Consider the following 27,375-nt stretch of genomic DNA (forward strand, 5'->3'; position numbering starts at 1 on the left):
AACCCCTCTAGGGTTGTTTTTTAAGCCAAAAAATACTGACTAACACAACAGTTGTACAGCCACATAGAATTACCCATATACGTTATTTGCATCCCATTTTTACAGTATCTATGTGTTTGTTCACAAATTTGGACATTTCTAGTAAGAGACTTCTTATTTCCAGACAAATTATTTGGTTTTGATCATTTTAGTTCTCTGGGGGTCATATTTTGATCATGCAGATGCCTGGAACAAACATCTCGATGAAGATACAGTTTTGTTGATGACATTTGAAGATATGAAAGAAGTAAGTAACAATTCACTCTACTGAGCATATATCAACTAATCCCATTCAACTATCACATTCCAGCTGTTGTGTCCTTCCTGTTCTTTAGATGCTGGGCTTTTGCATTGTGTCATCGTTCTCATCTATCCTGAATTCCTAGCACTTTATGTGGTTTGCCCATGTGCTTGTATCTAACCTAGTTACAGAGCTTTGTCTTCCCCATCTTGTCCTACTTTTCCATTTCAGGTTTGCAGCTTTTTTTATCCCTCTTGGTCCTAAATTTCGGTTCCTCTTGTTCTTCTACTTGATTCTTGGTGGTATGTTGCTAACTTGGATTGTGTAACCTTGCAAACATACTGATTTATACTTCATTGCTTGCCATATTGCCAACCATTGCTTGTTCAGTCTCATCCTTGCCATTACAACAGTGGCTACCTGTAGTTATTTTGTACAGCAGCAGATGATACAGACAGGTAGCAAGGTGGCGCCAGGTCATTGCTTAACATAATACAAAAGGCATAAAATATAGTAACATTAAATGTCTGAAGAAGAAATATGTACATGGACAAGAGTGAGCGGTTGTATACTATTAGCAAATACTCTGTATCTGTTTGCAGTTGGACTTTAAAGGACTTCTATGAGAAATTAGGAAAATGTTGGGGTTTTTTTGCCAGGATCGGCACCATACATGCCCATCAGCTGTATGAATAAGCCTCAATTCAGGACACAGCCTGAGAAAAAGAGTGGCTGGAATAGAAAATATATTTTATTTCTAACCTCATAAATTAGGCTCTCTATAATCAAATGAATCTTGATGACATAAAATAATTTCTATTCTCATAGCTAAGAAGATAACGTTCAGTTTTTATAATTTCCAATGGTTCAGAAAAGCTGTATTTTTATGTGAGCAGAGTCATTACTGGATAGTTTGGATGAGTCAAGAGAAAAGGGGGAAAATAACATCAAATTTATTTACAAAATTGTTAAGATTTAGCAGAAGAATTTGGGGGTTCTAATTTCTCGCAGCTTCCAAATGAGACCACAGTATGGTCAGGCAGCAAAGAAAGCAAGAAGGATGCTTGGCTGCATAGCTGGAGGTATTACCAATAGAAAGAAGGAAATTGTGATTCTGCTTATAGAGTTCTGGTTAGATCGCATGTGGAATACTAACAAAATCACTGTAGCAGGACGAACACCTGATGATAAGTTCAAACTATTCACTGTAGGGTTCGAGAAGAAAACTAAAATATAACTTTTAATAAATAATATATTAAAAAGGAACTTGAATCTCAAGTTTCCAAAGGGACACACAAAAAAAAAACATAAACCAGTTGCTTCTTCAGTAGGTAATCCCCACAAGGCTAGTATAATGAGGGATACCGTATCACCTGAAGAGCAGAAAAGAGGGCTCATATCAAGTGAAAGACCATTTTGCGGCTTGGACGATTGTCAGAGGCTACCCTGTAATGAATATAGTGTAACCACTGCCGTTTACTGAAAGGGTCAACCCCACTTATATATTCAAGATTTAGTCAGAGGTTTCCTTGGTCTACTGATGGAGATTTTGATCATGAGTGTGCTTGGGAAGAAAAAAGTTTCACCTCACTAGCACATTTTTTAGAGACCAAACGGAAATTACTCCTAAGAGGAATAACACCCTAGCAGGAGAAAGTGCCTGGGATGTAAATAAATCCCCGTATTGATATAGGATAAAGACGTAGCTTTTTTTTCAGTAAATTACGCAGAAACGCGTTGAACTGCGTAATTTACTGAAAAAAAGCTACGTCTTTATCCTCTATTTACAGCCCCAGGCTGTTTTTTTGCTAGTATTGGTCTGCCGATACCATCCTTTTTTGAAAGGAATCCACCCTAATTCTCTTTTTTGGTTGGTTAGATTGTGCGCAATACGGGGATTTATTTACATCCCAGGCACTTTCTCCTGCTAGGGTGTTATTCCTCTTAGGAGTAATTTCCGTTTGGTCTCTAAAAAATGTGCTAGTGAGGTGAAACTTTTTTCTTCCCAAGCACACTCATGATCAAAATCTCCATCAGTAGACCAAGGAAACCTCTGACTAAATCTTGAATATATAAGTGGGGTTGACCCTTTCAGTAAACGGCAGTGGTTACACTATATTCATTACAGGGTAGCCTCTGACAATCGTCCAAGCCGCAAAATGGTCTTTCACTTGATATGAGCCCTCTTTTCTGCTCTTCAGGTGATACGGTATCCCTCATTATACTAGCCTTGTGGGGATTACCTACTGAAGAAGCAACTGGTTTATGTTTTTTTTTTGTGCCCCTTTGGAAACTTGAGATTCAAGTTCCTTTTTAATATATTATTTATTAAAAGTCATATTTTAGTTTTCTTCTCGAACCCTACAGTGAATAGCATGTGGAATACTAGGACCAGTTCTGGAGACCTCATCTACAGAAAGACATTGATAGAATAGATTGAGTCCAAAGAGGGGCCTACAAAAATGGTGGACGGTCTCAAGAACAAAACTTATCAGGAAAGACTTAAGGAACTCAATTTGTAAAGTCTGGAGGAGAGGGGGGACATGATCAAAAACTCAACATATGTGAAAGGTTATAAATAAGGTTCGGGAAGGAAGTGTTTTTGTTAGGAAGTGAAACACTAGAGCAAAGGGAATACAATCTGAGATTAGTCGCGGGAGGGGGGAATGGGGAAGAAGCAATATCAGGAAATCTTTAGTGAGAGAATAGTAGATGCTCAGAACAAACTTTCAGCAGATGTGGTTGAACAATTAGCAATATATGAATTCAAGCTACCTTGGATTAGCATAGATCTATCCTAAGGTGAAATATAGGTGAAATAGGAGCAGACTAGATGGACCATGTGGCCTTTTTCTGCCATCAATTTTCTATGAGTATTCAATGTTTTCCTAACATGTTAGCTTTAGGGTGTGCAGAGGGCAGCCATAGCCATGTACTAATGTTTTAGTGGGTCAAAACCCCTCCTGCGCATAAAAAGATACTAGTATTGTACTTGGTGGATGAGAGGGCCCCTGTTACAAACATTGCAGGGGGTCCGAGGAGCCTGAAATTACACCTCTATTCCCAATCATAACATTTTCAAACTTGAAGTGAATCCTTGTTACTCTCATCTTTGTAGGATCTGGAGGGATCGGTTAAGAAGATATCTGAATTCTTTGGAATGTCAATCACCGAAGAACAAGTGAAGCAAATTGCTGAAAAAGGAAGCTTTAAGTATATGAAAGAGAATTCTGGGAAAACTCATGGTGATTTTGCTGAGATTTTTTTTAGAAAAGGTATGAATTACAACGATTAGTATCCATTAGCATAAATGTAATAGCATTTTGCAATAACTGCATTATCATTGTAGAGTCCAACACTGCTCGAAGGTTCCATCACAGATACGGCACAAAATACCAGAAAAAAAAAGCGTTGCATGTAGCACTTTTTCTTCCCTAAAAACTGGTCAGCTAAGCAGAAACCCAACGGACCCCATTATAATTAATGGGGACCGCTTGGCACTGTTTGGTTCCGTCATAAGACGAAGCAGTTTGGCTAGGGGATTACCCTTACTCATATTCACTTACTCACTTAGCAATATAAATGACATGCTAACTTTATTCTGCATATTAGTTCGATTATGGCAATGCCAAATGTATAGAGGTTTTTTTTTACTATTTGCACAGTAAAGATACTTTAAAAAATAAAGCAAACCAACCAGCCACCAGAGCTGCTATATAGTGTACATGTGGCATAGGGTGCGAAGGGATTAAGGGGCAGAATCACTAACTGCTTGTAACGTGTAAAGAGTAAGACATAAATTCTGTAGTGACTGCATTGGATAAAAGACATGGGAATCACTCTTTGGCCCCCTGCACACGGGCGGAAATTCCGCGGCAGAAATTCCCGCAGAATTTCCGACCGTGGAAGCTGCCATAGGATTGCATTAAAAAACGCAATCCTAGGCAGATGGACGTGATTTGTCCGTGTGAAATCACACACGGAAAACAAATCGCGGCATGCTCTATTTCTGTACGGGTCTTGCAGAGGCCCGCACAGAAATGTCACTCCTGGGCCGCCGGCTCCGCTCTGTGCATCAGAGAGCCAGAGCCGTGGGAGAAGGTGAGTCCCGCACTGGTCCCTGCAGCGGTGCGGGTCGGGTCCCGCTGCGAGATTTCTCGCAGGCGATCCGATCCGGCCATGTGCAGGCGGCCTTTGGTGATCTATAACAGTATTTCCTAATACTTATATTCCAAGTATCCTCTACTTAATTAAACTACATCAAAATACCCCCAAGACTAGGATCATACATGGTGCTGCATATTAACCCCTGAAGTACATGACCTATTTTGGTTATAAGGACACAACTATTTTTGGCGGATTTTCATCTCCATTTTTCAAAAGCTATAACTTTTTTATTTTTCCGTTGACGTGGCCGTTTAAGGGCTATTTTTTTGCCTGGCGAGCTGTAGTTTTTATTGGTGCCGTTTTTGGGTACATAAGACTATATTGTAAAAGTTTTATTAACTTTTTTTATGACAGCGGGAAGAGAAAACACATCAATTGTGCCATCATTTTTTTTTTTTACAGCATTAATCTCACAATAGGTTCTAAATGGCTGCACTCAAAGTCCTATAACTTTTTTATTTTTCCATGGACAAAGGTCTGTGAGGGCTTATTTTTTTGCGATATGAGCTGTAGTTTTAATTGGTACCATTTTTATGAAAAAAATAAGCGTTTTGGGTTTTTTTTAACGCTTTTTGCCGCACAGGATGAAAAAAAGCATGTTCAATTTAATGTATGCATCGTTACGGATACGGTGATACCAAATATGTGGGATTTTAATTTTAAAAGAAAATATTCATGCTAATATGGGAAAAAGCACAAAAGGGGCTTTTTTTAAATACATTTTTCTTTTTTTTTACACTTTTTATGTCCCTGTAGGGGACTTGTACAATCACACCTATGATCGCTATGATAAAGCATTGCAGGACTTCTGTCCTGCAATGCCTTATAGCTTGTATTAGCGATCATAGACACTGGCAATGCAGGACGCCTGTATCTGGCATTCTGTTGCCTTGGTAATCTGTCGGGCTCTCCACAATTACATCACGAGAGTCCAATGACGTCACAGAGGGAGCGGGCTCCTTCTGTGAATCCTTTACGTGCCGCGATCTACATAGATTGCAGCAGGGAAGGGGTTAACAGCGGGGGTCGCTGTCCTGATTCACCCCCGCTGTTGCAGCGGGAGTACGGCTATCGGTGACAGTCAGCGTCTGCTGCTGGATAGCGTGGGATTTCATCTGATCTTGTGCTATCCACAGCATGTAAGTGTACGTCCTGTTGCGTTAAGTACCCCGCAGCCAGGACATACATTTACATCCTGTGGCGTTAAGGGGTTAAAAACACAGCATACAGAAGAGCGCCAAAGACTGAGAGCCTAGAACATGGAGTAATAGTGTTTGCTCAGTGATGGTATATCGAGTAAGTAGCGGAGAAGCGGAGAAGCTTCATGGGGCAAATTATCATCAAAGGAGTTTTTATGTCACCTCACTGGAATATATTTCTCTCCTTTCTAGCAAGTGCCAAGTTGATCATATTGTCATATCAAGGTCAACTCAGCCTTCCATCCTTCCGAGGTCGGTAAAATGAGTACCCAGCTTGATGGGGGTTAATAATTACCTGAAAGCGCTGCGTAATAAGTTGGTGCTATACAAATTCCAAGATTTATTTTTATTTATCTTGTGAATAAATTTGCTGCATCTTTAAATATGTCTAGAGATGTCCCTACAAACTTTTCACCCACTCACTAACCCACCTACTGGAGTGAGGTTGCGCCTTTTTAGAATGTTTGAATTGATAAATATGCCTACAAACCTCACTCCACTCAAACATCTCACCCTTTCTAGATGCTTTTGAAAAGTGTCTAGTGAGGTTTAGGCTACACTCTCACTTTGTACGAACGACTAACTAGGCTTCCTGTCTGAGGGTTCCTCTCTGACATGCCAAAAACAGCATTCAGATGGAATCCTGTACAGCTACATAGGCTTTCATTTCCGAAATAAAGACCAAAGCCATAGGATTTTGTCTCCATTTCAGAAGGTTCCCATTCAATTCCAGCCTCTTGGCCAAGCAGAATAGTGTAGTCAGCTATACTGTTCTCTATGGCCAAAATGCAAGAAATAAATGGAAATCTGCAGAAACGCTGATGAAAGCTTGCAGCTTTGGTCTTTGTTTCAGTAATAAGCTGTGGAGCTGTTTAGGGTTCCATCAAAATACCATTTTCCGCTTGTCAGATGGATACCCTGGATGGGAAGCCTAGCCAGTCGTCTGAATCAAGTATGAATTTAGCCTAAACATCTGCTCTTTATGGTGAAAATGAATCGTAAATTTTGTCTCAATTCATTTGCACTAAAAGTGCAATTTATGTCAGAATTCTGGCAAAATACCAATAGCAAATATTCTCTAATATCCCTAAAAACCTACTGTGGTAATTTGCAGCTCTTTCACGTTTGCATCCATGACTCCATCTTCCTGCTCGGTTATAATAAGTAGGAAAATTGAATTCCCGAACTAAACGGCTCCGTCTTATGACAGATCCAAACAGTGTTAAACTGACCCTCTTGGGATCCATTCAGTTTCCACCAGGTTGTCCACCATTCTGCCAGTCTAAAAAAACACAGCATTCTGCAGTGTTTTGTCAGGAATTTCATGGACATCATTGACATAAGTTAAAAACAGTAATCATAGAATGGTAGAGTTCAAAGGGACCTCCAGGGTCATCGGATCCAACACCCTGATCAATGTAGGATCACTAAATCATCCCAGAAAGATGTCTGTCCAGCCTCTTTTTAAAGACTTCCATTGAAGGAGAACTCACCACCTCCTGTGGGAACCTGTTACACTCATTGATCACTCTCACTACAGGACCTCCAAAGAAAATGACTCTTTTGATGTTAAAGGATTCAATTACTTAGCTCTGTGCTTTTACCAAGCTGTTAGAAGTCAACCAGGTCATATTAGTCTTGCTCCTTCTGTTGCTAATAGGAAGGTTCATAATACTAACTTATCGCTGGGTGTTTACATTCAACATCAATTTTTGTACCAATACTTGCTGAATGGAGAGAGATACATGGCAGGGAGGTACCTTACTATTGTCCCTGGATTCTCCTTGCTTAAATTGAGCTAGTCTAGAGGTAAAAGCAGTAAAAATCCAAGAGAGATATTACTTCACATGCCAGGTATGGTGCTTGTCATGTTTTGCCTGTTTAAAAGACTATCAAAATGACAGAAAACATCCGTAAAGTTTCTTGCAATCATAGTAATTTCTTTTTAGACCACAGAACTTACTGTTCATTAATTTGTTTCTGTAGGGGATGTTGGAGACTGGAGAAGCCATTTCTCAAAAGCTCAAAGCCACGAAGTGGATTCAAAATTTGAAGAGTGTTTAGCAGGAACCAAACTTGGAGAACTGCTAAAGTATAATGTCCATTGTAAATGGTGAAACCGTCATGTGATGCAATAAATATTCTATATTTTACTCATTTATACTATATTTTATTAATCAGTATTCTGCTATTTAAAATCATAAAACGGTAGAGTTGGAAGGGACCTCCAGGGTCATCAGGTCCAAACCCCTGCTCAATGCAGGATTCACTAAGCAACTACCATAAATGCTAAAAACCAGGTGGCGTACCTAAGGGCTCAGGGGCCCGGGTGCAAAAGTTCAGCTCGGGCCCCCCCCCCCCCCCCCCCGGGCCTCTACCCCCCCCCTCCCCCGTACCCATACCTAACTCGTGCTGCATACATGATCTGACCCTTGGCGTAATCTTTCCAAACATGACGCATTTCCTGCACTACATGAAAATTTGTTTGTAGCCCCGCAGGCTACACTCACACACTGCTATTAGCGCGGTGTCCAGAGCGCCGTACTAACCACAGGGTTACTCAAACTTGCGCTCAACTGAGGTGTTCCTAACACCGAGATTTTCAAGAGCTGTCTGTTCTATTTTTGTGTTTTCGTGGTTTTTAACACGTCTCATCACCCATCACAATGATGGGGTGCATTAAAAAGTGCTGTCAATTTCTGTACCATGTGTTCAAAAATGCTGCTTGAAATTCCGGTAAAAATACCATGATTACAAGCTGCGTTTTCTGAGCATGTGTGAGAGTGGCCTTAGGGTGTGTTCATGTTTTAGATAGATAGATAGATAGATAGATAGATAGATAGATAGATAGATAGATAGATAGATAGATAGATAGATAGATAGATAAAGGATGGATGCATAGATTAGGAGATAAATGGATAGATAGATGATAGATAGATAGATAGATAGATAGATAGATAGATAGATAGATAGATAGATGATGGATGGATAGATACATAGATAGATAGCAGATGGATAGATAGGAGATGGATAGATACATAGATAGGTAGCAGATGGGTAGATAGATAATGGATAGATATATACATAGATAATGGATGTATAGATAGATAAGAGACAGATAGATAGGAGATGGATGAATAGATACATAGATAGCAGGTGGATAGATAGATAGATAGATAATTGATGGATATATAGATAGGAGATGGATAGATAGATAGGAGATGGATAGATACATAGATATATTACAGATGGATAGGAGATAGATAGATAGCAGATAGATAAATAGATAGGAGATGGATGAATTGATAGCTAGCAGATAGATAGATAGCAGATGGATAAATAGATAGGAGATGGATGGATAGATAGATAGCAGATGGATAGATAGCAGATGGATAGATAGATAATGGATGGATACATAGATAGGAAATAGATAGATAGATAGATAATGGATGGATGGATACATAAATAGATAGCAGATGGATAAATAATGCAGGGATAGACAGAAGATGGACGAATAGGTAGATAGGAGATAGATAGATCGAAAATAGATGGATAGATAGATACATAGATAGGAGATGGATGAATAGATAGGAGATGGATGAATAGATAGCTAGCAGATAGATAGCAGATGGATACATAGATAGATGGATGGATAGATAGATAGATAGGAGATGGATGAATAGATAGATAGCAGATGGATAGATAGATAGATAGATAGATAGATAGATAAATAAATAGGAGATGGATAGATAGATAGCAGATGGATAGATAGATAAACAGATAGATAGGAGATGGATAGATAGACAGATAGATAGATAGATAGATAGATAGATAGATAGATAGATAGATAGATAGATATGAGATGGATAGACAGATAGCAGATGGATAGATAGATAGTAGATGGAGAAATAGATAGCAGATGGATAAATAGATAGATAGGAGATGGATAGATAGATGTTTAGACAGACAGATACACACATTCATATATACACACACACACATATACACATACCCTGGGCGCGCGAACCACTTCTTCTCCATGTGACAGCAGCACATGCAGACACAGCAGCTTCTCTTCAGCAGGAGGGAGGGGCAGCACATGATCACATGATCAGTCCCAGCCGGCCCATGTGACTACCTCTCTCCTCCTCCCCCTGCTCTTCCCTGCTTCCTCTCAGGTTGGCCGCTCTGCCTGCCGCGTGATCTGTCCCGTGTGCTAATGCAGTGAAAGTGCATATATGGATGGCGGAGGGCGGCCTTGAGGCCCCCTGAGCGTAGGGGCCGGGTTGCCACGCCGACCCCAGCAACCCCTCATGCCAAGCCTATGCTGAAAACTATTGTCTGTGATGTAGTCCATACATCAACTAGAGATAATGTAAAGTTCATGAAAACACAAACTAGGAATGACAATTTAGGGCCCTTTTACATGGAACAATTATCATTGAAAAAGTTGGGCCCAAGCTCAGCCAATTCATAAATCCCATCTCCACACCGTGATGGCCACAGCTCAGCCAATCAATGTAACGCCCGAAAAACCAATCACAGCCATGGAGGCAGGATTTACGAATCCTGTAGCCAGGAAGTGATCCTGTGTGGGAGGATAAGAACTGCAGGAACCGCGATGGGGCTCTTAAGAGCAGTGAGAAGGACCTGGACCTGGTCTGCTGAATAAGTAAAAAAGACATTCTCCAAAGATAAGCCGTAGCATCTCTTTTGTGGCAAAAATTAATATAAAACCCAGTCTTATTTTCAGGGAAACACGGTACATAGAGCGAAAAATCGTTCCCATGAGCGAACGATGACAGACTTATACAGATAAATTGTTCACAAATGCACTCGAATATCGTTCAGTCATTTACATCTACTGTACCAGTGAATGTGAACGACTTAACGATTGCTGTTCACACGCAACGATGAGTGAACAATTATTTTTATGCCTGTATAAAATAAACTACAATCGAGAATCAAATGAATTCTCATTTGTTGTTCAATCATTGCCCTGTTTACACTGAACAATTAGGGCTCACATCCACTTGCGTTTTTTTAACGCTGCGATATCGCTGCTTTTTTTCCCCCCGCGATTGTCAATGGGACTTTCTAATGTTAAAAACGTATCGCAAGTTTGTGCTTTGCAATTTTTGTGCAATGCGTTTTTAGCGTTAGAAAGTCCCATTGACAATCGCGGGGAAAAAACGCAGCGATATCGTGTGAAAACAACATGCAAGAAAAACGCAAGTGTGCAGGAGCCCTTAGTGTTCAAATACGCAAGACCCAAGACGATTTTTAAATGATAATCATTCCGTGTAAAAGGGCCCTTTATCATTCCTGGTTTGTATTTACATGAACTCTACATTATCTCTCTTTGTAGCAGGAAACAAGTCTATAACTGTATAGACTACTGCACAGACAATAGGTTTCAGCATTATTAAATGTTTAATAGTAATCCCCACAGTAGCCTCAGAAGTAATAGTGACCCCCACAGTAGCCCCAGTAGTAACAGTGGTGTTTTAACAGCTTTTTTAAAGAAAAAAAAATTTTGGGACCAGATATTACTTTAAACAGTCTATCAAATTATTGAAAACTTTATATATATACTCTGCTTTTATTACTTTTTGGGTCTTGTGGCTTTTTTTTCAAAATACTGTCTATTCTGGGTATATTTTTTCTATGGCTTATCTATAGCAATTAAATAACACTAGAAAAAAAACTGCATGTACTAACACAGAGGAATAAAACAGCATTAAAAACACTTGGAGTACATGGTATGCTTTTATACGAGCATTTAAAACACAAAGTTTTGTGTGAAGGAATCCTTCCAGCACTCGGCACCCTCCTGATAGTGCTTCTTAGCACTGGGTGGAATCTAGAGTTCTCCAATATAGATATTAGCTGGCATGAATGAAGATGAAAATATCACTATGTAAAATATTTTGGAGATGTATTTGCTTTTGTAATGACCTTTCCCCAGAATGAGCTGGAACTGGTGGGACCTGAAACCACTATTGCACCATCTTTGTCTTTTCTTGCTGACTCACTTTCTATAGCGTGACAGAGGTCAGTTTGACCAGCTTTAAACTATTTTTTGCGAGAGCAAAACAAAAACAAACCCTAAACTAAAATGATCATTCCTTGCCAGAAACTAATCCAGTCGGATGAGCTCCTCCACGGAGAAGAGAATGAGCTCAGCATTATGTATAGTTGTAGCAAGAAACAAGTTTTTTGTTAAGATATAGAAAATGTATTCTTTAAGGCACCACAGCGGTTATAAGCCTTTCTCTCCTACTGTATTGTCTAATTCTTTCATAACTAAACAATTATATGCACTTTTTGTAAAATAAAACCCCGCCCCCATAAGAAGTTTTTTTTTGCTGCAAAACTTGACATACAGTTACATTTCAGGCAGATATGCAAATTGTTAGAGTTGTGGTGCGATTAGATAAACGGTCTTGTCATCTGAGACCCTAAAAGTGATCCCACACTTGGCCTATAAAACTATTACTTGTGTGTAATGACCTCTTTTCCCACTTATGTAGAGCTTGTTGACCACTGGATGCCTCTATGACGCAATCCAAGAGACTTCGCCCAGCTACCAGAGTTTGAGAGGTGGTGCATTATTAGAATGCGAGAAGTCGGATGGTCGTATCAACAAATTGTCCACCACCTGGGCCATTCTGACCAGACTGTTAGGAGGTGATGGGATCAGTGGATGCGCGAGGGCACACAAGGTGACCAAGCTAAGGACGCCCTCGACAGATCACCAGTAAAGAGGATCATCTGATCGTCCAACAAGCAAGATCAGCTCCAAATGTTTTGTTGTCCGACTTCCAGAGAGAAATGGCACCATCATTACACCCCCCTGTATCTGTCAGAACTATTTCTAGGCACTTGGCTGAAGGACATTTGGTCTCATGGTGCCCCTTACCTATATCTTTGACACACCCACTGTCTCCTCCATTTGCAGTGTTGTTGTGAATGAGGAAACTGGATTCATACAGAGTAGAACCAGGTTGTCTTCAGCGACAAATCCAGGTTTAGCTTGGGCACTGACGTGTCTGGAGACCCAAGAGTGAGAGCCTCAGTCTTGCCGTTGCTCTGGAGTGGCACACTGCCCCCACTGCTGGTGTGAGGGTCTGGGAGCATTGCACACAACAATTGGTCACCTCTAGTAGTGGTAGGAGGGACGACAGCTCAGTGATATGTTCAGGACATCACATATCCACATGTGTTGCCTCTCATGGCAGGGCTTCCAAGAAGTATTTTCCAGCAACACACAACTAGGGTGTCACAACATTACCACACTTACATGGCCTGCCCGAAAGCCCGATTTATCACCAATAGAACATGTATGGGACCATCTGGGACCTCAACTTTGACAACCTACGAGTTTGGACGATATGGAGGCTCAGTGGACCAATGTACAGCAGGATACCATATGGAACCTGTATGCCTCCATGCCCGTCTTGCATCAAAGCTAGAGACAGCCCAACAGGATACTAGAGCCTCCATGCCCGCCCATATCACATCTTGAATTCAAGCTAGAGGCAGGCCAACATGGTACTAGAGCCTTCATGCCCACCCATATCACATCTTGTATCCAAGCTAGAGGCGGTAAAACAGGGTACTAGAGCCTCCATGCATGTCCGTATCACATCTTGTATTCAAGCTTGAGATGGTACAACTGGGTACAAGAGCCTCTATGCCCTCCTGTATCACATTTTGTATCCAAGCTAGAAGCAGTACAACAGGGTACTAGAGCCTCCATGCTGTCCATATTATATCTTGCATCCAAGCTAGAGGCAGTTCAACAGGGTACTAGAGCCTGCCTTCAAGGCGTCAGTTACAATCACACAGAGAAAGTTTTTATTCTGATTCTAGGTGCTTGATTATTATTTTTTTGTCAATAAGTGCATTTACTTCAGCCAACATCTCATGAAACAATAACAACCTACCAGATACAATTAATAGAAGGCTCTTTAGTATACATTAAAAATGTTAAACCTGTTTACTCTCTGCCATCACCACACAATCTGGGTCATCATATAGAAGGCCTAAAACAGTGAAGGAGGAATCCACAGGAGACAATTCAGGGAAATCAGAGGGCAGAGAAAAGACCCACACTGGAGTATCCTACTGGAGAAAGGAAACGACCAAACCAACTCATTAAGTACCAGAGGACTGTGGACGAAGCTTGAACGGAAAGTCAGAATGTCCATGTGATTTTTCGGAAATTGCTCAGGACATTTAACCTTGGGTTCGGTAGAAGGAAAAGGTGTACCAGTTTGTCTTGTAACCCAGTATGTTATCTTAGAGAAATTGGACTGACCTATTATCCTGCACTAGCTTTTTTGAACTTTACCCTGGATTAACCAACTCCTGCCTGAACTGTTTTAACTCTCGATTGATTGACTACTTTTTGCATTTTGTTCTGTGGCTTGTGTGGTATACTCAGTTCTGTTCCTGTTTTGAGCTTATTACAACTTGGCTTCTTTGGTACTGAACCGACTTGGTTTACTTTATTCACCTGTTTGCTCCACCAGTCGGTGACTACTCTGCCGATGCAAAGAGTGGGTTTTGCAGCAACCTGATCCCTATATGTGGATGATACCCTTTGATATTTTCCCGGAGGAGCATGCATGGCCTTATAAGTCTCCTCACTGACCTAGGTGCTCTCTTTAAGGAGTGACGATATCCCTCCCAACCCACATCTTTTGGCCTCCCACTAGCCAAGCCAAAATCCTACTGCACACTGATAAGGGGCAAAATCTCAGAAACAGCAGTCTGTGTATGGATATTGGCTTGGTTTTCAATTCCCAATCATTGTTACATAGACCTGTATGTCGGAGAATGATTTGCAGGAATGCTTGTATCCAATAGGTGGCGCCGCAGAGGTATTTTTCCATCTTCCACATTTGCAAAGAATAGAGAAGCATGGAGAGCACTGGCCTAGGGAGCAACCAAGAGTCGGACACAGCTGAACGGATAGAATTGGGATAGATTTTCATCACTCTCCCATGTGATGTTTTTGAAAACAGGGCTGAGGGCCTCTTCACATGGGCTAACGATCAAGCGTGAACATTTGTACGAAGTATGAATGTTTGTTTGCTCGATCTTCAGTGTGTGAATATGTCCTATATTAGCCAACGAATGAGCAAACTTTGTATCTATCAGCTTTTTTCCTACTGCTTTGACTACAAGAAAGACAATCAAGTTTACATCCCACTCATCTAACCCCTATCACTTCTAATTCTACATGGTTTCAGAACGTCGTAGAAATCTGTGCAGAATGACAAATAGATGATTTTGTACATTTTTCCTCTCCCATCCATATGTTTGACAACTCTTTTCTTTACTTTATATTAGTAGATTAAATAGTGCTGGTGTATTCGACAACAGTGTACACATAGACTGCAGTCAGTCAGGCCAGTCGATGTCCCTGATGGTGTTCACAATCTAATTTTATTTTTTCTGCACCTACACACGGCAGTATTTTGATCCGTATTTGTAAGCCAAAACCAGAAATGGGCCCTAAAACACAGAAGACATGAAACTCTTTTCATTATACTATTTTGTTCCACTCCTAGATTCAGCCTAATGCTACTTTTAGGGTCACTACCCACTACAGTTTTTTTTCAATGCGAAATTCACAGCATTTTTATTTCTGCAGGGGTCTATGGGACTTGTAATGTTAAAATCGCAAGCGCGCAAAATCACGATTTTGCGGTAAATTGTGATTTTGCGCGATTGCGATTTTAACATTACAAGTCCCATAGACCCCTGCAGAAAAAAAACGCTGCGAATTTTGCAGTGAACAAAAAACTGTAGTGGGTAGTCACCCTTAGACTGACTAATTTTCGTTCAAAATTTTTTTCAAACGACCAAAAGTGAATGATATCGTTCAGTCAAAAAGCGAGCCAATGATTGAACAACAAACGAGAATCGATTGCTTCCAGCTCTTTGTTCATTTTATGTATAAAAATCATCGGTCGATCACTCACTTCTCTTTTCTTTTAAATAGTGCTTATTCAGTCCTTTTCATTCACTAATATGAAACACTGAATGATACTGTATAATTCTCGCTGAATGAGTGAGCAATGAATCTGCTTGTCTAAACAAAGACAACGAGCTGGTGATGATGTCACTCACTCATGCAAACGAGAATCAGCTTGTCTAGAAGAGCCTTACAAGTGCTGATGCAAAATAGTGACCGAATACTGTGTGAAAGTGGCCTAAGGTTAGTTTTTGTGGTCAGAAACTACCCTCCCAAGATGCTTTTTTGGAGTGAAGGAGTAAATTGGAGTACTCAGAAGAAACCCATGCAAACACATGGAGCACATACAATGTGGTCCCTAGCTAGATTCAAACCATGGACTCCAGTGATGCAAGACAACAGTGCAGCCACTAAGCCCCCATTCTTTTCCCTTTAAATGGGTTCTCAGACTTAGGCCTTATGTCCACGGGCAGGTTGATTTTCGTGGGCGGGAGCCCCGCCGCGAGATCCCACCATGAGGACATTACTTACCAGTCCGGATCCTCTGGTAGCTTTGCAGGTCGTCCATCGTCTCCTATGTGCATGATTCGCTGCACGCTGTCCACGAGAGCCATGCTTGTGGCCCGCGGCAAGTACACAGTGACATGCGTACATGCTGTGTGCTACCATTGCCATGCACTATTTTGGTGTGTATGCGTGTGTAATACGCATCAATATAGAACATTATATATAATTTTTGCATGCGTATTTCGCTAAATATGTGTGAGCAGAATCATGGGAGCCTATACCAGATTGACACAGTGTGATACATTGTCACGACACGCTCGTGTGAAGGACGCCTAAGGTTAACAAAGTCTAACATGAGTTTTACAAGTCCCATAAATTAATAAAGCATTTCCACTCACTACTAAGTATCTGTGTCGCACACACTGATGAAAGACTGTACTGACTCACTGCATACGTAAGGTGTCAGCGCCCCCTAGCAAGCATTCAATACCAGTTTGATTTTCTTTCCTATGCATCTCTAGTTAACCCGGCCATACTATAAAAAAAGGCACCACATGTTTAAAAAGGATTAAAGAAGTGATTTAAGTAATTATTGCCCATTTATATTATATACCGTGACGTAATACAAGTTCAAACTATACACAAATATTCTTAAACAGGCTGTGCGCAAATTTCCAATAACGGTTACAATCCAAGAGCTCACAAATCAGATATTAAACATGGTGGATTGCTCTTTTCCACCCTCAATAACATTTATAAAGTTATACAAATCATAAATGTGCAGATTGAAAGACAAGAAATTAGTAATAAACATGTACAACACTGTAGAGGCAATGTCCATGGAAGCAAAGCAACCAGAGCAGATGCTACCCGAAGGAACGGAGCATACTGTAAGATCTAGAAAGTTCTAGAACTTTCCTTGACAGCAGTAGTTGCAAAGTGCCGTTTATGTTTCTTCCTGCGCTCCGGTCTCTCTGTAGCATTTTTCAGCACAGTCATCAAGCATGTAACTATTGCAGCAATACAAACCAGGAAGAGTGAAGATGATTATAAAAATATTTCATATAAAGCTATTGTTATGTGTTATGGGCATTCCGGCATTTATTAGGTCATCAAAAGTTGATTATCGGGACCCGCCACTCTGGATCCCCGCCAATCAGGCCACTGCCAGTGCGGTGGGGCATTGGTTATCAGGGATGGAAGTGTAATAGACGCTTCACTCCCACTGAAATCAATGGGAGTGATTCCTTGTATTGCACTTTCACCATGGTCAGAGCTGAACATGTAATAAAAGGCATCCATGGGAGTGAAGCCATCTATCATTCTTCTGGCCATGATCACTGATGCAGACGTCTGATCTTGATGCACTGACAGCGGGCTGGAGGATCAATTGATCGGTGAGAATCCCGAGCGGCAGTTCCCCACCGATTAACTGTTGATGACCTATTCTGAGGATAGGTCATCAATAAATGCCTGGAATACTCCTTTAAATATCTTCGGATGTGTCACTTAGACATGGCATAGGATTATGTAAAAGCTTTGGCTCAGTAGATTTCCACTTCTATAAGTGGGGCTGATGGTTCTGTCATTGAAATCAAATGAACTGTAATGACAGCCAGTTACGCATATGGAAAGTTATGCCAATGGGGTCTGATAGACCGCCACAATTGTTTGCTGTGATAACACTTCACGTGTCTTAATGATACAGTAGAAGATATTTAAAAGGTGTCCACTCCCTTTGAACAGAATATAGCAAATTCTAAAAGAACACACAACGCAGGTGTTAATCGTGGACTTTGTTGTAATTCATTTTGTGAGTAATATAGTGCAAAATATTTCACTTGACCGCTTATGTAAAAGTAGCATTTAATGACCAACATATTTTAGAAGTCACTTATGAAATTGGGGACTTTCAATGACGACGGCTTAAATAGCCATAACTGTAATGAAGCAAAGGGGTTAAATTGCCTATACACCTTCAACAGCTATTGGCCTAGTTACAATCGGCTCCTGATACACATGAACGTTCGATTCCGCAAAGTGTTCAAGTGTTTAGGGAGGTAAGTTGCAGTCAGACAGCTAATCTCCCAAGGAAAACAAGGTCAGGCGTTGAGGGGCTCCATACACAGAAATTTGTTCAGCTCCACTGTAAGTGGTGGGTTCAGACAACTCAACACTAATGTTTATGGGGCCTTTAGAGAAGACAACATTGAAAATGGAAAGGCTGCTGAAATAATTTATGGTCATCAGGTTTGGCCCTGGAGCTTGGTCTAATTGATACCAACTCACCTGCCTACAATTTTAAAGAGTAACAATACTTTTTAAAAACTTTTGACATATCAGAGTGATACGTCAAAAGTTTTGATCAGTGAGGGCCCGGGAGTTGAGACCCTTGTTGATTGCTGAAAAGAAGGGGCTGCGGCGCTCACTGGTGTTATAGCCCCTTTAGCTGTCTTTGCTGCATTTTGGCTCCTCTGGGCTGCCGAAGATGGACACATAAGACGTCTATACAAATATATGCATTCATCTTCAGCTGCCAAAAGGTGCCAACAAGCAATAAAGACAACTGAAGGCACACAACCCCGTCGTTTCAATGATCAGCGGGGATCTCTGCACCCAAACCTCCGCTGATCAAAACTTTTGACATGCTCTTACATCTCAAAAGTGTTAAAAAAGTGCAGTTATTGTTTAACCCCTTAGTGACGGAGCTTTTTTGCTTTTTTCCATTTTTGTTTTTTCCTACTCCCTTTTAAAAAATCGTAGCTCCTTTATTTATCCATCGACGTCGCTGTATGAGGGTTTGTTTTTTGTGTGATGAGTTGTATTTTTCAATGGCACTATTTATTGTACCATATAATGTACTGAAAAACTTTTAAAAAATTCTAAGCGGAGAGAAATGGATAAAAAAACGACATTCCACCATCTTTCGGTGCGTCCTGTTTCTACGGCGCACAAACTGCAACAAAAACGACCTGATATTTTTATTCTATGGGTCAGTACGATTACTACGATACCAAACTTATATAGTATTGTTTTTGCTGTAGTACTTCCTTTTTTTTTTAAGATATTTAATTTTTTTCAATTATTTTCTGCGGTCATATTGTGCGCACAATAACTTTTTAATTTTTTCGTCGATGTAGTTGAGCAAGGGCTCATTTTTTGCGGGATGTTCTGTAGTTTCCGATAGTATCAATTTGGAATACACACGACTTTTTGAACGCTTTTTATTGCGTTTTTTCTGGGAGACAGGGTAACAAAAAAAGTGTATTTCTGGCGTTCTTTATTTTTTTTCCGGACGACGTTCACCATGCAGAAAAAATAATGCACTACTTTGATAGATCTGACTTTTACGGACGCGGTGATACCAAAACCATATTTTTATTTTTTGATTTAGATTTTTTAATATTTTAATAATGGATATGGCAAAAGGGGGGTGATTTAAACTTTTATAACTGTTTTTTCTACCATTAAAAAAAACTTTATTGATTTTTTTTTTACTTTACTTTGAATTCCCCCTGGGGGACTTTAACATGCAATGCTTTGATCGCTCCTGCAATATGACGTAATGCTATAACATTACGTCATACTGCTATTTCACAGGCAGCCTATGAAGCCACCCCACGGGGATGGCTTGATAGGCAATGTGTTAAGGCAGCCCTGGGGCCTTTCATTAGGCCCCCGGCTGCCATGACACCTGCACGGCTCCATTGAAGGGTTAATAGCCGCGATCGGCCGAAAGCGGTTATTGCCCGCGGGTGTCAGCTGCAATAAACAGCTGACGCCCACGCTGTATGAATGGAGATAGCGGCGCTATCTCCCTCCATACACGTCCTGCGTCAGCAGGACGTAGAAAGACGATAGCGCCGTCACTAAGGGGTTAAACCTCAATACTTGTTGCATGTACCTAGATTTGAGCAGGTAATTGGAATGTCTTTTTTTTACCTCCCTTCTCTTGCAGTGTTTGCCTTGTGGGTAATATATATATCGGATAAAAACAAACGAAAAAAAAATTGATTTTTGGTAGTCACCGTATGGCTGCTTATCTCCTATGAGAACAAAGGATCAGGCATATTGAAATCTAATATAGACCCTTCTTCACTGACATTTGCCGCTAGAGAAGGAGTTGGGAAACCCTATACACATTAGTCAGTAGGACGGTCTCTCTGAAATTGATGGCTATTCATCTTATGTGTAGGGCCATCTTTAGACTCATGATTAATCAGCGACAAACTGGTTGTGGCAACAGAGGCTCCACTATTTGCTTACATTCATCACAGACTAGAGAATAATATAAGGCTGCCAGGGTAGGCAGAAGGTAAGTAAGGTGTTCTTTGAAACTTACTGTAATAAAACATTTTGATGAGGTTCTGGAGAAAACGGGTTTGAATGCCCTTCTGACCCCCCATCAATCAAGAATTCCTTAACCCCTTAATGACGCGACCCCTTTTTGTTTTTCCATTTTCGTTTTTTCCTCCCCCCTTCAAAAAAATCGTAACTCCTTTATTTATCCATCGACGTCGCTGTATGAGGGCTTGTTTTTTGTGGGACAAGTTGTATTTTTCAATGGTGCTATTTAAAATACCATATAATGTACTGAAAAACTTAAAAAAAATTCTAAGTGGAGTACAATGAAAAAAAACCCAACATTTCGCCATCTTTTAGTGCGTCATGCTTCTACAGCGCACAAACTGCAACAAAAGCGACATGATAACTTTATTCTATGGGTCGGTATGATTACTACGATACCAAACTTGTATAGGTTTTTTCTTACTATACTACTCTTTTTTTTTTCAGAGACATTTAATTTTTTTCAATTATTTTCTACCGTCATTTTGTGTGCACAATAACTTTTTTATTTTTCCGTCGATGTAGTTGAGCGAGGGGTCATTTTTTGCGGGATGTCCTGTAGTTTCCAATAGTATCAATTTGGAATACTTACGACATTTTGATCTCTTTTTATTGCGTTTTTTCTTGGAGACAGGGTAACTAAAAAAGTGCATTTCTGCTGTTCTTTATTTTTTTTTACGGACGACGTTCACCATGCAGGAAAAATAATGCACTACTTTGATAGATTGGACTTTTACGGACGCGGCGATACCAAATACATATTTTTATTTTATGATTTAGATTTTTTAATAATAGATATGGCAAAAGGGGGGTGATTTAAACTTTTATAACTTTTTTTTTTTACAATTAAAAAAAGTTTATTGATTTTTTTTAACTTTACTTGACTTTAACATGCGATGCTTTCATCGCTCCTGCAGTGTTACGTAATGCTACAGGATTACATCATACTGCAATTTAACAGGCAGTCTATCAAGCCACCCCACGGGGATGGCTTGATAGGCAGTCTGGTAAGGCAGCCCTGGGGCCTTTCATTAGGCCCTCGGCTGCCATGACACCTGCATGGCTCCCCCGATCTCACCGCGGGGGGGGGGAGGGGCGTGCAGGACCCCTGAACATCGTTCGGGGGATTTAAATGCTGCTGCCAGCATTTACAGCGGCATTTAAATGGTTTATAACCGCGATCGGCTGAACGGCCGATAGTGGCTATTGCCCGCGGTGTCAGCTGTTATAAACAGCTGACGCCCGCACTGTATGAAGAGAGGTTGCCACGCAACCTCTCTTCATACATAAGCAGCCGCTCTATGACGTAACGGTACGTTAAAGGGTTTAAAAAATGCTGCATACATATATATGGCAGCTGGCATCCTATATTGCGTCAATGGATTTTAGACAGAAACCGGCATTAAATGTGTATATCTAAAGTAAATTCGGACACGTTACAGTTCCACATTGTCCTTGAAAATTGCTACAGCTAAAAGGAAATGATTGTAAAAACAACCTTTTCTTAGTAAATTGCTATTTATGTAACTCCCTAATGAACATCTTAATGTGGGTCTGATGATGGAACTTTGCTTTAAATCTCTAACAACTGATCTTGTGTAAATTTAAGCATGTTATTGATGCACAAACATAAGCTTTAAAGATGCTATACAGGGTGGCCCACAATTATATAGATCTTTAGCATTGTGCTGCCTGCACCTTTCACATACTGCAGGATCCCTATTGCATCAAACTTCTGGTTCACACCCTTGATTGTTATGAGGGACCGTCTACGGTTCCCAAACTCTGTGGCCATACAGTGTTTAACCTACGTGTAATTGTAGATGAATGAGAATAAATGCACGCCCCGCACTTTCTGTTCCAAACTCGTTGTGCATGTGATGCCCCCTGCAGGAAATCGTTTCTCAAAGCTTACACAAAAATTTGAAACACTTATGTGGTTCCTAACAGCTTCACAAACATCAACTGAAATATTGTTGCTGTTGCCAGCCGTTTAGTCGTTCACGACCCTGGGCGACCCTAAATGCCTCCTCTTTCCATGTTTTTCGGTTTTGCACTGCTTCTTTCAGTTGTGTGATATCCAACTGATACACAGTGGGGAAAAAGTATTTAGTCAGATACCAATTGTACAAGTTCTCCCACTTAAAAAGAGGAGAGAGGCCTGTAATTAACATCATAGGTAGACCTCAACTATGAGAGACAACATGAGAAAACACATCCAGAAAATCACATTGTCTGATTTTTAACTAATTTTTTTGCAAATTATGATGGAAAATAAGTATTTGGTCAATAACAAAAGTTCATCTCAATACTTTGTTATATATCCTTTATTGGCAATGACAGAGGTCAAACGTTTTCTGTAAGTCCTCACAAGGTTGGCACACGCTGTTGCTGATATGTTGGCCCATTCCTCCATGCAGATCTCCTTAAGAGCAGTGATGTTTTGGGGCTGTCGCTGGGCAACACGGACTTTCAACTCTCTCCAAAGGTTTTCTATAGGGTTGAGATCTGGAGACTGGCTAGGCCACTCCAGGACCTTGAAATGCTTCTTACGAAGCCACTCCTTCGTTGCCCTGGCGGTGTGCTTGGGATCATTGTCATGCTGAAAGACCCAGCCACGTTTCATCTTCAGTGCCCTTGCTGATGGAAGGAGGCTTGCACTCAAAATCTCACGATACATGGCCCCTTTCATTCTTTCATGTGTACGGATCAGTCGTCCTGGTCCCTTTGCAGAGAAATAGCCCCAAAGCATGATGTTGCCACACCCATGTTTCACAGTAGGTATTGTGTTCTTTGGATGCAACTCAGCATTCTTTCTTCGCCAAACACGATGAGTTATGTTTCTGCCAAACAGTTCTACTTTGGTTTCATTTGACCATATGACATTCTCCCAATACTCTTCTGGATCATCCAAATGCTCTCTAGCAAACTTCAGTCGGCCCCTGACATGTACTGGTTTAAGCAGGGGGACACGTCTGGCTTTGCAAGATCTGAGTCCCTGGTGGCATAGTGTGTTACTGATGGTAGCCTTTGTTACGTTGGTCCCAGCTCTCTGCAGGTCATTCACTAGGTTCCCCCGCGTGGTTCTGGGATTTTTGCTCACTGTTCTTGTGATCATTTTGACCCCACGGGGTGAGATCTTGTGTGGAGCCCCAGATCGAGGGAGATTATCAGTGGTCTTGTATCTCTTCCATTTTCTAATTATTGCTCCCATAGTTGATTTCTTTACACCAAGCCACTTGCCTATTGCAGATTCAGTCTTCACAGTCTGGTGCAGGGCTACAATTTTGTTTCTGGTGTCCTTCGACGGCTCTTTGGTCTTCACCATAGTGGAGTTTGGAGTGTGACTGCTTGAGGTTGTGGACAGGTGTCTTTTATACTGATAACAAGTTCAAACAGGTGCCATTACTACAGGTAATGAGTGGAGGACAGAGGAGCCTCTTAAAGAAGAAGTTACAGGTCTGTGAGACTCAGAAATCTTGCTTGTTTGTAGGTGACCAAATACTTATTTTCCACCATAATTTGCAAATAAATTTGTTAAAAATCAGGCAATGTGATTTTCCGAATGTGTTTTCCCATGTTGTCTCTCATAGTTGAGGTCTACCTATGATGTCAATTACAGGCCTCTCTTATCTTTTTAAGTGGGAGAACTTGTACAATTGGTATCTGACTAAATCCTTTTTTCCCCCACTGTATATCCAGAAGCCACTTGCTTTGGCCTTACAACTCTCCATTCTTCGCTTTCATTGGCTCTTCACTATCTCATTTGCTTCGCAGCTTGGCACCCCTCTTTGCTATTATACATTTGAGGACGTACCACGATTTCCACAATGAACCTCGGCAGATGATTGATGAAAAATGTACATTTTATAATGTACGTTGTGTGTGGGATTGAGAGAGGTAGCTTTGCGCCCCTTGCCTGCATGTAGTTGATGTCAGGCAAGTTGTTTGTTGTACAGAGTTGCCCACGGAAAATTAGCCCGGCATTCTTATGAAAGTTTACTAAAAGAATTTTCAGCACAGCTTTCATTTCTTCCATTGCTGAGCTAAAATAAAAGCTGTGCTGTGATTAGTTGCTTTGAACAGAGTTCTTTGCTAACAAACCATACCACATCAGGCTAAGAGGTATAATACTTAGATTTTTATAGATATATATAAGATTTTGGGCCACCCTGTAGATCAGAAGTTAACAGTTTATATCTAATTCATTGTCCTAATTCATTACATTGTTCTTAAGTCATTGATTACCATGTGAATGAGGATACATTTTTGATTTCATATCACTTTGTTAAAACTGATCTCCTTCCTTTTTGCATCCTTGGCTTTATCGAAACGGACATGGAAGATTTCATTAAAGAGCATAGAGCCCTATAAGTAACAATTACATGATAAGCAAGTTTTAGCTTAATACCTGCAATGCAAACTTACAAATCAGTCCACAAAATAGAAAATATTGCTAAACGATGAAGTGTGTTCTTATAACGTCTCACCAGTACAAATGTAAGAAAAGTATTTCTGCAGAGAAGACGGTACAGCACTTAGTCTTATACCCACAATCCCTGGTGGTCCTTAAGTGCAAACTAAAGGGGGAGATGCTAAAGGTGCTCTTTTCAAGGAATGCCTCTTGGTGGCAGATCCAGTTATTCAAGTTCTCTCTCCTCTGTAAACAGGTCGGCGAGGTCGGCTACTGTCAGGACGGAAGCTTCAGACTGTTTCATTGATGTACTTGTGTGACTGAAAACCAAATAAAAATGTGATTAATACATTTTGGTTACAATTATTGGCTGGTGTCCTGTAGATAAAGCTTAAGGTGCTTTTACCCGGAACGATTATCGTTCGGATTCCCACAATCACTTCTCGTTCGTCGATCAGTTTCTGCATGCAGAAAACTGGGTGCTGTATTGTTCCATGAAAACGGACAGTCGTTCACTTATGAACGACTGCCTGCTTACTGTGAAAGGAATTGGGTGGACTGGAACAATCTGTAGCCCCACTCCTCCATTCATTAGTGATGCTCGTTCCTGTTTAACATACATAGTAACATAGTATGTTAGGCTGAAAAAAGACATATGTCCATCCGGTTCAGCCTATTAGCCCCCAAATGTTGATCCAGAGGAAGACAAAAAACCCCAATGATGTACAAGCCAATTTTCCTCATTTAAGGAAAAAAATTCCTTCCTGACTCCAAGCTGGTAATGAGAATAATCCCTGGATCACCAACCCTTCTGAGTAATCAGTAATATAACATAGAATATTGTATCGCCCAAGAAAGACTTACAGACCCCTCTTATACACTTTTATCGCATTCATCATCACCATGTCCTCAGGTAGAGTGTTCCATAGTCACACTGCTCTTACAGTAAAGAACCCCCTTCTATGTTGGTGCAGAAACCTTCTTTCCTCTAGACATGGAGGATGCCCCCTTGTTACAGTCATAGTCCTGGGTTAAATAGATGATGGCAGAGATCTCTGTATTATCCCCTGATATATTATACATAGTTATCAGAGCACCCCCTGTTACAGTCCTGGGTATAAATAGATTATGGCAGAGATCTCTGTATTGTCCCCTGATATATTATACATAGTTATCAGAGCGCCCCCCCTGTTACAGTCCTGGGTATAAATACATGATAGGAGAGATCTCTGTATTGTCCCCTGATATATTTATGTTTAATATGTTTTTATTAGGACTTTTGTAGAAATTCTTTACATAAAAATAACAGTACAGACATAACAAGTAGCTTGTCTCGCAGGACTGCTTCATTAAACTAAGAGCTATAAAACTGTTCGGTCATACCAAAATCTATTGAGGCTCACAAATGCTCGGTGCCTAGCTGGCGCCCCATCATTAGTTATAGATTTGACGTGGGTCTTTCCATAACCGGACCCGCCAATATGCTTAGCCCTTATAAACAAAAGAAAAAAAAAAAACAAGAAAGGGAAAACGAAAACAAAAACACCACAGATTTTGAATAGTTAAGACCACAAAAAAAGAGAAGAAAAAGCACCGAAAAGAAAAAACACGGGAGCGTACAGACCTAGAATACAAGCAGATGGGAAAGGGGATAGTATGGGTGAAAGGGGGGAGAGAGAGAAAAAGAGAAGAAAAAAAAATATATAACAAAAAATATATAATGATGAAAATAAAAGGGGGGTGGGGGGAGTTATCAGGGATAGGTAACCTCACAAGAAGGGGGGTGGCCCTTACGTGGCGCCCTGATATATTTATATATGGTTATTAGAGCGCCCACTTGTTACAGTCCTGGGTATAAATAGATGATGGGAGAAATCTCTGTATTGTCTCCTGATATATCTTTCCATAGTTATTAGGACGCCCCCTTATTACAGTCCTGGGTATAAATAGATGAACGGAGAGATCTCTGTATTGTCTCCTGATATATCTTTACATAGTTATTAGGCCGCCCCTCAGGAACGATAATCATTGTGACGACTTGTCTGGCATCCATGGCCCAACAAATTGTCCTGTGTAAGAGCACCATTGTGCACTGTAAAGAGACGAGTTATGCAACTTTCTAACATACAGGAGCAGATTTACTACTGAAAATTAGCCAGTTTTCTGATGCGAACTGAAGCATCCAACAACAGTGGTGTAGTTTTTTGAAAAAGGGCATGGCCTAAATGTGACACTGTGCGCCAAAAATTGTGGCAAAATTTTGATGTAAAATCTTGTGTAAACTAAGACAACTAATAGATGTGGTATAAAGTTAGACTAGAGTCTAGTCCAGTGATGGCGAACCTTTAAGAGACCGAGTGCCCAAACTGCAACCCAAAACCCACTTATTTACTGCAAACTGCCAACACGTCTGGGGGCGGGGCTTATCACGACATATGATTTTACCCCTGTCGTTCTAAAAAGGACAGGTCCG

General features: G+C 40.6%; 2 protein-coding genes across 2 annotated transcripts in view; one reads left to right on the forward strand and one right to left on the reverse strand.

Moving 5' to 3' along the window:
* LOC136620890 (sulfotransferase 6B1-like) overlaps nucleotides 1–7,799 on the forward strand; it is a 74,052-nt gene extending 66,253 nt beyond the window's left edge. Inside the window, exons 5-7 of the mRNA XM_066595942.1 lie at nucleotides 192–286; nucleotides 3,399–3,555; nucleotides 7,633–7,799. Of these exons, the coding sequence (XP_066452039.1) occupies nucleotides 192–286; nucleotides 3,399–3,555; nucleotides 7,633–7,763 (383 nt within the window). The 3' untranslated portion in view covers nucleotides 7,764–7,799. The remainder of the gene's footprint in view (nucleotides 1–191; nucleotides 287–3,398; nucleotides 3,556–7,632) is intronic.
* Nucleotides 7,800–24,154: 16,355 nt separating this feature from the next.
* The window catches only part of SHPRH (SNF2 histone linker PHD RING helicase), a 98,674-nt gene continuing 95,453 nt past the window's right edge, over nucleotides 24,155–27,375 (reverse strand). The window contains exon 30 of the mRNA XM_066595944.1: nucleotides 24,155–25,222. Coding sequence (XP_066452041.1) covers nucleotides 25,129–25,222 — 94 coding nt within the window. The 3' untranslated portion in view covers nucleotides 24,155–25,128. The remainder of the gene's footprint in view (nucleotides 25,223–27,375) is intronic.

This window comes from Eleutherodactylus coqui, chromosome 3 (genome assembly GCF_035609145.1).
Source record: "Eleutherodactylus coqui strain aEleCoq1 chromosome 3, aEleCoq1.hap1, whole genome shotgun sequence".
Taxonomy (NCBI): Eukaryota; Metazoa; Chordata; class Amphibia; order Anura; family Eleutherodactylidae; genus Eleutherodactylus; species Eleutherodactylus coqui.